The sequence below is a fragment of the Notothenia coriiceps genome, unplaced genomic scaffold (genome assembly GCF_000735185.1).
Source record: "Notothenia coriiceps isolate Sejong01 unplaced genomic scaffold, NC01 NC01_scaffold00011599, whole genome shotgun sequence".
In the NCBI taxonomy this organism is placed as follows: Eukaryota; Metazoa; Chordata; class Actinopteri; order Perciformes; family Nototheniidae; genus Notothenia; species Notothenia coriiceps.
Genome location: NW_011344300.1, coordinates 248,643 through 261,980, shown reverse-complemented (window position 1 = coordinate 261,980; position 13,338 = coordinate 248,643). Strand labels below are relative to the sequence as shown.

At 39.7% G+C, this 13,338-nt stretch overlaps 1 protein-coding gene across 2 annotated transcripts in view; it reads left to right on the top strand.

Moving 5' to 3' along the window:
- The first annotated feature begins 5,236 nt into the window (after positions 1–5,236).
- The window catches only part of LOC104946825 (zinc finger protein 11-like), a 24,715-nt gene continuing 16,613 nt past the window's right edge, over positions 5,237–13,338 (top strand). The window contains exons 1-8 of one of the 2 annotated variants that reach the window (XM_010772712.1): positions 5,237–5,517; positions 6,297–6,499; positions 6,642–6,734; positions 7,331–7,426; positions 7,543–7,653; positions 8,393–8,516; positions 8,609–9,704; positions 9,840–9,892. In XM_010772712.1, the coding sequence (XP_010771014.1) occupies positions 5,484–5,517; positions 6,297–6,499; positions 6,642–6,734; positions 7,331–7,426; positions 7,543–7,653; positions 8,393–8,516; positions 8,609–9,704; positions 9,840–9,892 (1,810 nt within the window). In that variant the 5' untranslated portion in view covers positions 5,237–5,483. Of the gene's footprint in view, positions 5,518–6,296; positions 6,500–6,641; positions 6,735–7,330; positions 7,427–7,542; positions 7,654–7,987; positions 8,215–8,392; positions 8,517–8,608; positions 9,705–9,839; positions 9,893–13,338 lie in introns of those variants that run through there. The other variant, XM_010772713.1, reaches the window with a different exon arrangement.

The following is a 13,338-nucleotide window of genomic DNA, read 5'->3' as shown; positions in this document are numbered from 1 at the left end:
AATACGTTTAATCTCTTGGATCCCTTCTAGACACCACTCTTCTTCATTCACAGATGAACCCCCTTATTTGAGGGTAAGCAACCTGCATTATCATGACATGTTAGATCATGACTTAAGGTTTGATGAGTCAACCAGTTAAGATCCAGACGTCCGTGACTAAAATCCTTCATCCGGTTAAATATAGTTAAAAAAAACGCAATATAAAAAAAAAAGGTATGAATGTATCTTATGTGGATAAATTGTTATGCTATAAATTGTTATGCTATAATATAAATAATATATAGATGAACTCAGACGATTGCTAAAAAACATCAGGTAGGATTTTCTGTGAAATGGCAAGATGGGTGGGAAGAGGGAGGGACGGGGTGGCATGGGAAAGGGATTCCCTATATTTTTTTCTTTGTCTTTTCTTTTTGTATTGTCTATATAATTTGTATCTGTATAAATCCCTTTTGTGAGGGCAAAAAAAAAAAAACAACAATAAAAAGTTGGTCACAAAAAAAAAAAAAAAACGCAATATATACCGCAGGGGGAAAAAACCGCAATGTCAGTTTTTTTCAAAACCGTGCAGCCCTAGTGTGAATCCTCACTCACATGATGAATCAATTTTATTATAATCATTGATTCGACAGCACAGTTGTTCTCAATGCACTTTATCACCTATTTTCTTTGTGGCTTTTTAAAAAAAAGATTTGAGCTATACACTGCATGAAATAGACTAGACTAGAGGCTAGCACATTTCCCCTGACTCATAGTCCTTCTACTCGTACTTGGTTCAGATCACCTGACCTCCCAACAGATAAACATTGAAACACTACTAATCCCCACTAAGGGCAACAGGTTAAAGGACTGCTAACTCCAGATTGTGTTCTGTCACTGCATCAAAGCAGAATATCTCGCATCTTTCAATTCAGAAATGTTCACTCCATGTTCACAAATGTAAAGAGAAAAATAATAAATAGAAAGTATGAGGAACCATCAGATGAGACAGGGGTGAAGGATATTTCCATTGTTGTAAGATTTCTCTGCTCTGCCACAGATGGGTAACCTCCCTTTTTTAAACGGTTTCAATCATTCACATTCTTTCTCAAACATGATTAAAGCTCCTAATTGCATGCGAGTCATTGAGATGTTTTAAAGACTGGAGAACTAAAGAAAAGCAGTAATAAAAAGGGCTTTAGAGAAGATGGAGGGCTCAGGAAAGTGAAGTGAACATAGAGTAGGAATGGTATTTGCCACCAGAAGTGTGTAATTATCTGCTGAGTCTCCACAATGACAGTTTTATGAGCCGTTTTCTAGTTTGAAGAAATATATTCATGGCACATTTATTGCTAAAGAACAGGCAATTGGAAACTGTATTGATAAGAAGACAGGCACATAGGTGTGTGTATCATTTAAAAAACTAAACAATCCAACCATTTAGTAGAAGCATTTAGTCTCCTCTGTGTAATACAGCCGGTTGAACACAATTACGCAGTAAAATGCGAACAATCAGTCTAAAAAATGATGTACTCAGCTTTGTGGCACAGGTTAAAGTTAAGTATACATTAAAGCTTCTGTTTTTTTAGTGAGCATTGTGGTTATTGTAATGACATTGTTGTCAAGGATACTGCTAACTTCTTATCATTGTTCCATTTTCAACCAGTTGAAAAACTCATATCCACATAGCATAGCAAGAAGGTACTGGCTTTGAATTTACCCACAATGCTTGCCTCATTCAACGCTCATTTTGGGGTATTATCAACACGTCGTCGTTGCACGCTCTGTCTGATGAGTATTATAGCAGAGGTAATGCTTTTCATTTAAGCCAAAAATATTCATGAAAGAGGTAAGACAAGCTTTCCAGTCAATAGCAACACAAAAGGCCTTTGCATGATATTGCAGGTGACTAATATTCACACGCATAATGCAAACTGCCCCTGGCATACAGAATGAAATCATTGTCTGTGTCTGAATGTATTTCTTAATCTGCTTTGTGCCTGTAATCAGTACCAAAGTTTGCCTGGGGGACACGCCTTTAGGGAGAATAGTTGATACAGAGAGAAAGAAAGGGAACTATTCTTGAGAAAGAAAGAAGAAAAAATGGAAAATGGAGAAGGATAGGGGACACAAGTGACAGACTGATCCTTAACTTCAAGGACTCCACTCTGACTGAAAAAAAAGCATGAGTAACAGACAAAACTTTCAAAACATGTCATGAGCTGTTACTGCGACTTGATTGCCTTCTCATCTATTCACCTTAAATGAACTGGATCAACAGTTTGTGTTCAAAGTGGTTTATTTTCCTTTCCCCAAGCCTTTTGTTTTGTCCGTCAAAGCTGTGTCAGAATCATTTACTCCCCAGCGTTTATTCTGGCCTTGACTCAGCCCCTTGACATTTGAGCATTTCAACAGCATTCATTAGTAAAGATGGACAAGAAAATAATAGCATTTGCCTAACCTTAAATGTGACATCTACATCGGAGTCTTTTTTCTATGTATTGCTAGTTCTCTGATTCTACCTAATCCCCCGATACATTGTAAATAAGAGGTGGGTCAATGTTTTCCAAAACAGAGTGTAACAGGATGGGTCTCTTGGGGCAAGCAGCCATTATTGTGCAGTTCAAGTGAGTAAAAAGCTAAAGTAGTTCAAAGTGGACTATGCTTGTCAAAACATCACATGGCTGATCTATAATCATTCCAGAAAAATATTCAGAATGTAAAATGCCCTCTGAGCGATGGTTTCATACAGGCCTATTATGTAAAGTGTGCACGCCACACTGCACATTCTGTTAACTTGGTGACAGTGATTATAGAAATAAATGTTCAGAGGCTGATGTGTGTTCTTAGATGAGACATTTTATGCACAGCAACTTATAGGTGGATCAGAGTTTTTGAAAACAACATTTACCATGAATATTTAGCACATGCAAAAGTCATGAACATGATTTAATTAGGACAACTCTGAAGTTAAGAATTGAAAAGGCCTACATTCCTTGATGAAAAGGAAAGAAGGGAACACTGTGTGAATTACACTCGCTGAACACACACATAAACTTGCTGAGGCGAGCCTCTACAGTGAATTTTTGGATGAGCTTTACTTTCTAAATCTCAAGTGCTATACTCCTAAATATTGACATCAATCTTTTAACAAGCGTTAAGCTGCTTAAATCCCTGAGAGCAATGCTATATCTCAGCGGAGCAAGTCAGGAGACTTGGTAAGACATGCTGTGAATCCAGTTATAAAGTCTGGGCTTCAAATTTCATGATCAAATGATTCTTCCTCAGGGTGTCCAGGTGTCTCACTTGGTGGAGCGGGTGTCATCCTCTCTCTCCCTTTCTCTCTGAAACTGCGCACGTTTTATCACTTTTTTCAAGGGGACCTATTATACAAAATCCACTTTTTCATGTCTTTTATTTTATACATAAACACGTGTCCCCTCTGCGTAAAGAGATTCTGAAAGTTTCAGGAAAAAAGATTAGCTCTCTTTTTGTCCTGATCCATTTATATAAAAACCTTTCTGAAAATGAGCTCATCAGATTTTGCCCACTTTATGATGTCATAGCGATTTTTTGGCTTGTGTTACCATTAGCCAATAACCAACCAAGGTAACACCTTATCACCTGAATCTCCTCCTAGAGCACCATTGTGTTCTTTGTAACCAAATATCTCTCAGAGGGGAGTGGCTCCTTATTTTCATCTAAAGTAACAGACAGAGAATCAGCACTTTTGAAACATGGCTNAACACAAGTCATGTCTCGCATGTCTCAAACAAGCCTAGGTTGGTCAGACATTAAGTCCATTTAGCTTAGGAACCTTCCTAACCAAGTGAAATGACCCGGAAGTACGTCAGTAGCAGCCATGTTAAGTGCCGTTCCAATTCTCCAAATGAAAGGAAAGGAGGCTTCAAACTTCCTTTATAACCTCCTTTAGCTTCGGAACCACTGGACCTCCCTAACCGAAAGGAGAGGAGAAAATGCTGCCCCACAATACCTTGCAGCCGCAGCATTTGCCGTCACACAACAGTCGGCCGTTCACGGAAACAAACTATTATGACGGAGAAGTTATATCATGAAAGTTACGGTGCTTATTAAGCATTTTAAAACGTATGTGGTAACTTGCCAAAGTGCTTTGTTTTGAACGTTCATCAGTATTATAATCAAAAAGAGAAATATGAATGTTAGTTTTTACTGAAATGATCAAATAAAGTCAACATTTCACTGAGCTGTGTGGAGTTTGTTCAACTTTTAAAAGATGTTTGAATGTTGATATACACCGTGATAGATGTTAAGGACTAACGTTTATAATAAATACATTTGTATTTATTTTAAGATATTTTCATACAATCATACGTATTGGGATCATTTGTATTAATGTGGACCGGAGGGAGAGGGTGACGAGCATCCATTTCACTTTCCTTTTTTATTTCAATTACAACTTTGGTCATGAAGAATATGTTTCTCTGATGTCCACGTTCATAAAGCATAAAACAACAGCATCAGAGCACGGTGCAGAGTCTCTCGATGAGTTTACAGTAGTCCCTCGTTCTTATTATACATCCATGTTGTAGTCCGTTGTATAGAACACTGTAGTTTCCATAGTTTCACCACAGCATCAGACGCACACAATGACGTCCGCTGGCGCATCATAAACACGTCAGATAGTGAAAGTGCATTCGGATTCTCTAAATTGATAGCATCATTTGCCTTACAATTTCATTATTTACTGTATTGAACGGTTAGCTTAGAACCATAAACCATTTTTTTTTAAAAGCAATTTTTAATTCTTCTTGGAAACACAATTATCTAAAGAAAATGTAAAAACATGGGTAATGGGAATAGTGAGGATAGGATAGCCTTTCCGATGCCTTAGGCTTCTGTGTTCTTGTGTTTGAGGCTGTGTTCATCAACCAACTTTGGTTGCATGGTAATATGTACTAAGCTCTTACTGTCTGTATTAATTTTAACTGGGTTATTATTTTTGGCTGTTGGTTGATTGTAAGTGGCGAAATATAAGTATTATTCTTTTTGGCCTTTCAAAGATGTTAATGAATGAAGAGTAAAGTAATTCCTAGTGTGGCTGCATTGTTGTGGTTTGTTGGATCACAAACAACGTGGCACCTCTATATTCCATAAATCCAAAATCTTTTTGAGTATATTTATACATTTTCAGATTCAGGTCGCTCAGCAATCTAAAATAAAACTATTGGTGATGACCAACAGGTGGCAGTAACACAGAGAAAATGTTACCTGGCCTACCATTAAAAACATATAGGAAGAAGGGGTTCCTGACATATTAATTCTACCATAATACTTTTGAGTACTTATACGTTTCCATGTAGTGCCCCTCTCATTCAGAGAGGACTTTTGTAGTTTCCTTGGCATAGCTGTGTCGTCTTTGTCATTTAGTTACTCTTGGCACTAGCTTACTGTGGATGGGTAGCTAGTTAGCTCAAAGCAGCTAACACCAGCTAACAGTTACTCCTACTGTCAACACCGACAAGATGGACTCAAGTGTCTTCATGGCTGTTACAAAAGGTTTGTTTAATAAGAAACCGAGAAAAATTTAGAGAACAACTTTTTTGTGGGAAAAGTCGTTGATATTTCAGATAACGTTGACTGTTAGCACAGCTTTTACTCTAGCCAGGTTAGCTTCGTAAACTAGCATACTGATTATCGGTTAGTAACTTTACCTTTACTTGTTTAATATAGCATCGCATATAATACTGCATGCACAATATCTGTAGACTGTATGTTTGTATATAAAGATATTTCCATATGAATATGATTGGTATAGTTTAATGGCGAGTAAGTGTAAGTTATGTACAGGCTATACACGGCATTACTCTAGTTTACTTTATTAGAGCAACGTTGTCTTTATTGAACATGCACTCAGTGTTTCTGTTAAGGTTGAATTAAAAACACATCGCTATTCCTGCGACAGTAAGGGAATAAACAAAAGCATGGTCCTGGTGCTTGAACGAAAATTAGGGATGGACAACATAGCATCTTAAAAAGTAATCTTGTTATTTCCGTGGGGGTTTGTATGTTATGACTCATCATCATACTTCATTTTATTGTTCAAATCAATTTCACCAAATTAATACTAGACTGACTTCAGTATTAACTGTAAATTACAGCCTCTGTCTGACTCCCCATCATTGAACAATATTTCTGACCATTAATTATAACACTAGACATTTTATTTTGTTTTGTAGACCAATTGCATATTAGTTCAGTTGAATTAGGATAAATAGGACATATAGGTCAGCTACATCCACTGTCAGTCTGAGGGCTTTTCTGTTTTTCTGTTTTAGGTGAGCCTTTACCTCTTTCATCACTGCGCCTCCTGGTCCCACCTTTCCAACTTATGTCTGCCTCTATGTGGCATATTTTGAAGAAACAAGATGTCATGAACTACTGGAAACTGGCAGAGTTTGTCTCTTTTGTGATGGACATGGTCCCAGAGCTACTAATGTGCAAGCACAGGATGGAACTTAACCTGGGATTAAGAGCAAGGGTGAGTCACAGTGGAGAGGACACAAGGCATTCATAGCGTATGTTATATGTCTTTAAGATGGAGCAAGACTTAAAAAGGCAACTAATGATGTATGAATCACATACGTATTCTATCACAACGTTTGTCTATTTTTCCTCCTCAGTATATTCTAGAGCTGTGTCGGAGTGAACAGTTTATGGATCCTGACTTCATCTTGTCTCATCTGGACCAGATGAAATCACCACACCCCACTCTGGTAAATGATATAGTCTACAGTTTTAACAGTTTCTAGTCAGTTTCAAATAATTTTTACCTCTTAAATCAGGGGTGTCCAAAGCTGGGCCACTCACTAGAGGTATATTGCCTCATAAGTTCAGTTATAAGTTAGCAAAATCAATCAAATGATGCTTGTGAGTGTTGGCAGCTCATCCTTTAAAACAGAAGCCTCAGATTGATTATAATAAGGAGAAATAGGAAGGGTGTATTTCAAGCTTGTTGTGTAATTAAGTCATTGGGCTTTTTTCTTATCAACTAAGATATGTTGGAAAATGTTTCCAACTGAATTTATTAGAAAAGTGGTCTTATTAACAGATGAATACTACTGTGTAATATATTTTTTGCATTTATAGTTAAGAAGTACAATATAAGACAAGCACAAGTTTGGGCCATATTCCATTCTAATTTTTGAATTTGCTGAGGGCCGCATTTTGCCCCCGGGCCGTAGTTTGGACACCCCTGTCTTAGATCAACTATTGTAAGGAGAAGTTGTGGCAACAAGTTAATCAACAACACATAGGAAAATGATCCAGTACCAGACTTGTAATATCTGTAACTGTCATGCCAATGTTTTAGGTGAAAGAATCCCAAGAGGAGGAAGTGGTGGTTAACTTTCTCGAGTTGATCCAGACTCTGCTCAAAGATCCCAAAGAGAGACAAGACTTTTTCTCGGTAAGACGGTATCACTTACTCGTCTGTGGAGCAATATCCACCTGTACATGTTGTTTGCCATTACTTGTGAAATTAAGCTAAATTCAGTCAAAGGTTATTTTTTCTTTCTTCTAAAGGAGGTCTTCCCTGCTGAGTATGGACCTCAGTATGACAGTGATTTGAAGATGCTGTTTTCAGAGTTCCTTTGTCGGCTGGCTCAGCTGTTGCCAGTTCCTGACCTCGAGCAGGTGAGGAAGATCATTTTAATAACAAGTAAACAGTGTGTCACCATCAAAGAATACGTGCATAAGCGATAGTCAGTGTATAACCTATATTTGATAGAAATTTGGGAAAGCAGATAGTAGTACCAGTGGTCAGTTAAACAATCTGCTGCTGTGAAAACGGTTTTTTAGGTCCCTAAATAAATCAATATAAGTTTTAAGTTTATGCAAATTGGCAGTGTTTGCAAGATGGTGCCGTGCTAATTGGTGGCCTGTTCTAGCATGCTCACTTTGAATAACCAGATACTGAAAAACATTGAGATTAGCTATACTAATAACTAAATAAAGTAGTAATTTTCACAACTTATTTTTTCCAATATCTGGTGGCTTCAAGGTGAGCATACATTAAGGCTTCAGATCCTCATAGGGAACGTATATTGAGCTGCCTCGTGGCATGCTAAAGTAGTGAAAAAGATTCTTAATATAGCGTATACCTAACTGATATTGATTTTTAAAGTCGGTCCTTACGTAGGTGTTGCTGTCACCCCCTAACAAAGAAGCACATTGTTGCCAATGCATCCACTTAAGGTAATACACTCATTATGTATTATCTTTAGTGTATTATACCTTATACAACTCCGCTTTCAAACATCCAAGCTGTCCCCTTTATCTGCAAATGGGATGTCTTGGTTTCCTACTTTTTAAGTTATATTCTTTTAATTATATTGGATATAGTGTGATGTGCGTTTTCATGCATTATCCACAGACTATTTCCTGGCTTGGAGCCGAATGCTATTTCTTGGAGGATTGGGTGCATTTGGTAGCTGAGCCTACATACCTGAAAAAATTGCTCCAGCACTACAAACACCTTGGGCATTTAGAGCAACATGGTAAGTCCCTTTGCACAACAGCATCTTTTATCTTTCACTTAGAGAGCTCTATGATGATACCTTTTGTGTCATTTTTGTATTTTTCTGTGCAGTTCCACCTTCTAGTATGGACAACGGCATCCTGTCCTCCCTCTCTGCAATTCCCCCCAGTAGAGTGGCAAAGCCTAAAGAACATCCCGACCAATCAGATCTACTGCCATGCCTCAGTGATGACAGGCACACTGCATCGTTCGTGAATGACGTAGCAGTTGAAATAATCACAGTGACGGATTACGCAGAGGTCGAATTAGACACAAGCGATGACATCAAGGTGGTGATGGGTGAAAACAGCTTTGAAGGAACGGACACTAGCATGGTGCCTGAAGATTCGCTGGTAGTGACTCCTGCAGAGACAACAATGGAAGAAGAAGTGGCCGAAGCAAGGGAAGAAGCGATACAACCAAAATATTTAAGCGGTTTGGAAAACTCAATCCATTCAGAGGATAACAACAACGTTCTGGCACCTTCCCAACAAAAAATCTCTGTTGGACTTAATGACTGCCCAGACTGCGAGAAGAAATTTAAGTTTGCCTCTTCGCTAATCGCCCACAGGGTCATCCACACTGGTGAACGCCCCCACCGGTGCAATGACTGCGGTCGCTGCTTCTCTTTCAGGCAGTCTCTTGACAGACACAGACACACGCACAAGACTGGACAAAAGTACAGCTGCCAGATCTGCAGAGAGACCTTCCACTCTCTGTCAGCCCGCACAGAGCACAAGCAGACACACATGGAAGACGGCGTTTACATGTGTGATCAATGCAACAAGACATTTAACTGGGAGCTGGCCCTCGCAAGGCACGTGAAAACTCACACTGATGATCACAATGCAAATAATCTGCCAGAGAGCCATGATGATGGGCTTGAGGTGGTTTTAGATAACGGCAATGGGAGTGTTGATAACGCAGATCCAGATCCAGAGAACGCAGAGGTTCAGAGCAGTGAGCCTCTCACCTCTGAGCCTGAAGGCACGGCCCCTGAACTTGACAATGAAGTCGTTTCCCTAGTGAAGGTCCGCACAAGTGGCCGCAAGCGCAAACCCACCATGAAGGTCCGGGTGATACATTTACAAAAGCACATGGCCACTAAAAGAAGGATGGATATCACCAAGGCCAACCCCCCGGACCTGAAGCCTTCGCCTTTCACTTGGTAAAAACCCGTTCTATTGTCTCACAAATGTTTTTTCTTGAGATCCTGCTTTTAGGACTGGATTAGTGAATTGAATGTAATAGATAATATCCTGATCAAGCGTTTCCTCTAATTTTTCTCCTGTCTCTTTAACAGTGCTGAGCACTCTTATGGGTCATCCATGGTCTCATCGAAGGACGGTGATGAGAGTGAGTTCACTTTTAGAAATATATTCTATTGATCTTTCACAATCAGTTATTAAAAGGACTTAAACGCCACATAACATATACAATAATGTATAATGACAGTAACCTGCCTAATATGTAAATGGTATTGTTAGCATCATCATAGTTAAAAGTATTTTGTGTTGAATGTCCTTAAGTGCTTTGAAAGGCTGCTTTATTATATATTGGATACATTACAGGTCAATATTGCACAGCTTTTAAAAAAAAATTCACGGGAACATTTCCAACTGATTCTTTGCAATCCTTTAGTTCTAGACACATAACGTCGTTTTTTTTTAATCCATTTGTAATCTTTGAGATCACTAATGGGGCATTTCCACTGCAGGGCCTCGCACGGCTTAGTACGGTATCGTTAGGCCTTTGTAGGCTCACTTTATGCTGCGTTTCCATTACAGTTTAGGAACTGGGGTAGTAACTATAGTAACGCAGTGTAGGCCGTGACGTCATCTTCAATGCGAAACACAAAACCAACATCAGCCGTTAGCTGTTAGCTCTCAGAGCTCACAGCTCCTCATATCTGTTCAGAAAATAGACAGAAGTTAAACAAGTACAAACCACAGACTGTCTGTGTCATGGTGAATACAGTCGCTGGTTTATTTATGTCTGTATAGGCCGTTGTTGTGAGTGTGGACGGTCGGAGCATATACTGCGTTAGCTTAGCCGATCTCCATTCAGAAAACACGCATTTCTCCTGCCGTCTTGTCTGCAGACTTGTCAAAGCATTAATTCATGGTTTTTACTAACCGGTCTTAGTATGTTGTTACTTCGGCATCATTTTGAAACGTGTATTACAATTAAATCATGGTAAAATATGTTCATTTTGTTGTAGTTGCCAGTGATTCTCTCACTAGTTTAGCATACTCAGCCGGTTGTTGGTCCGGAAAGAACCTCGATTTTGGAGAGCCAGAAAAACTGGACAAGTACGCGCTAGCCGGAACTATCCCTAGTGGAAACGCAACAAAAAAGGGGCCGGGTTTGGCATACCTACTTTCATTCAGACTTTATTATCTGGTCATTGAGTGGTCACAACTCAGAGTTGAAATGTTGTAGTTCTGCCCTACCTTTGATCTGTACGGCCTGCACGCTCTGCTCCTGCAGGGTTTCAGCAGCGCAGAGTGGTTCTGGCCGGTCCAGGTCGTTGTCCATGGCTCCGATCAGGCTGTTGTACTCATCAGAGCCGTCAGAGCCCCTGTGAGGCAGCGCTGACCCGGGGAAACCCTGTAGCTCCGGCTGTTTGGAGATGCGGGGCTTCCGGTTGGTCAGCTGGAAGACGGGGGGGTCCTTGCTCAGCTGCGAGGAGGAGGAAGAGGAGGAGGAGGAAGAAGCTGGCATAGACGGGCGGGAGAAGCCGAGTCGGGAACGTTTGTCCTGGCTTTCCGAGTCTGGGAACGTGCGGCTGTTTCCCTGACGACCGCCGATCCTCGAGGCTCCGTTACTGGAGGAGTAAACTCTCTGCGGGGGGTCGCCGTAATCATTCAACCTGAGAGGGGAGAGGAGGATTATGTTAAATTAAGACCACATTAGCTTCAATGTACCCTACTTGTGATTAGAGCTGCAGAGATTAATCGATTAGTTTGGCAAATATTTTTTGTAACAAACCAGATTGAGTTTATACTTACCTTAAAGACATTTCATATATAAGACCTCATCTCCAGTTCGAGCTCTAACGGTTTACATTGGCGAGCGCACAGTTACCTCAGATTGACTATTACGTATTGATTGTCTTTCCTCGTTATCGTCCAACCATTTGGACGCTCAGACCTTGATTTCCCCATAACGGATGTTGTTTAACAACCGGCGTAACGGACCTTTCGTGCTATCAAGCAAGTGGCGTGTTGATGTCCTGTTTCGATGACGTCAAAATCCAACGGGATGTCCATAAATAAATACACAGATCACACTACATCACCTACGCAATGATTTACATTCAGACCTGTAGAATACAACCTCTTTGACTAAGGGTTTATTTTTTTAATTTTTTTTGAAAACAAGGCTACATAATGTCTGGATTAATGCTATATCTTTTTTTTAATTATGTTCTGTGTTCTTGATTGATTTATCTATGATCTATTATTGATCCCTGCGGACATCTTGATGTAATATAATGTCGTCTAAGACTTTTGTATGGTTATGGTTGACTGAAACCATTTTATTGTCATTTTTATAAATCCATATATATATTCTAATTAATTTATAACATATGTAAATACTCTCGTCTTAAAAAACATTGTTAGTTCTGGAACATAAACTTGGCCTCATTCCTTTCAACATAAGTCATCATATGTGTACTTTTTAAAGGTCAAACTATTACAAACTATATCGGAGAACCTTCATTATTACTTAAATATTGCCCGAAAAAAAAAAAATAGTGACAGGTGTTTGTTTTATCTGGTTTTTTGATAAAAGCCCAGCACTAATGAAAACATTATGCTGTGTAGCTTTGTGAGTGTCCAATTAAATTATATTAAATTGAACTCCTGATACGAAAAATCATGACCTCCCTAATAATTGATATAACGTAGGTATACATGAGTACACCTACGTCACTCCGGCGGATTAAATTACTAGCCCCGTCGCCTTTGGGGGAAACAAAGCTGTCAGATTGGCGGTCAAACCATTTCAGAAATATTAGTTTTGCCAATATCCGATCAGTAAATGGTAAAGTAATGAACCGTGGATTTGTGGATCTTCAAAAATGTCCCGATTACGAGGCCGTGTCAGTACAAACATAAAATCAATTGAAATCGACGATTCGGGCTCGATCTATTGGTTGAATTAAAATCAGTAGGCGAGGCAGGTAAATTTTTCGCGCTGTTACTCTCATGAGCGAGGCGGAAAATAATAGTTTTGTCATGCCAAAGCGGCTGGTCGTTTATTGGCGCCCTCAAACATTAAAACAAATCCACACGGGGGCGGGGCCGTAAAGTGACGTAGATGTTACTCTCATTCTCATGGACCATCGATCACCAATCTGCTATTTTAACCATATATGGAGCCCGATCGGCGATTTCAATGATTTAATGTAATTTGTTTGCCTGGTCGTGGCCATCGTAATCGGGCTCTTACCTCTATCTATCAGGACTTTCAAATTTGTCTATTTGCATTTATCTGCACTGTCCTTTTGCTTGTAATAATGGACATTCCCCCTGCTGTAGGTCTAAAGGATGTCTGCTTCTGATTCCTCTTAACCAGACTAAACATATCTTTCTGGTACATTGGATGCTGATCATGTCTTTTTTTAACTCTTAGCCACTCACTGGGTTGAGTCGCTGTGAATCTGGACGATTTCCCTGGAGATTTAAACGGCCCTCCCGGTCTCCAGGAGTGGAGTTGGTTTCCACGGAACGCGTCTCTTGAAACGGACTCCCAAGGATGCTCTGAGCCTCCAGGGGTAGGCCGTGGCGATCACC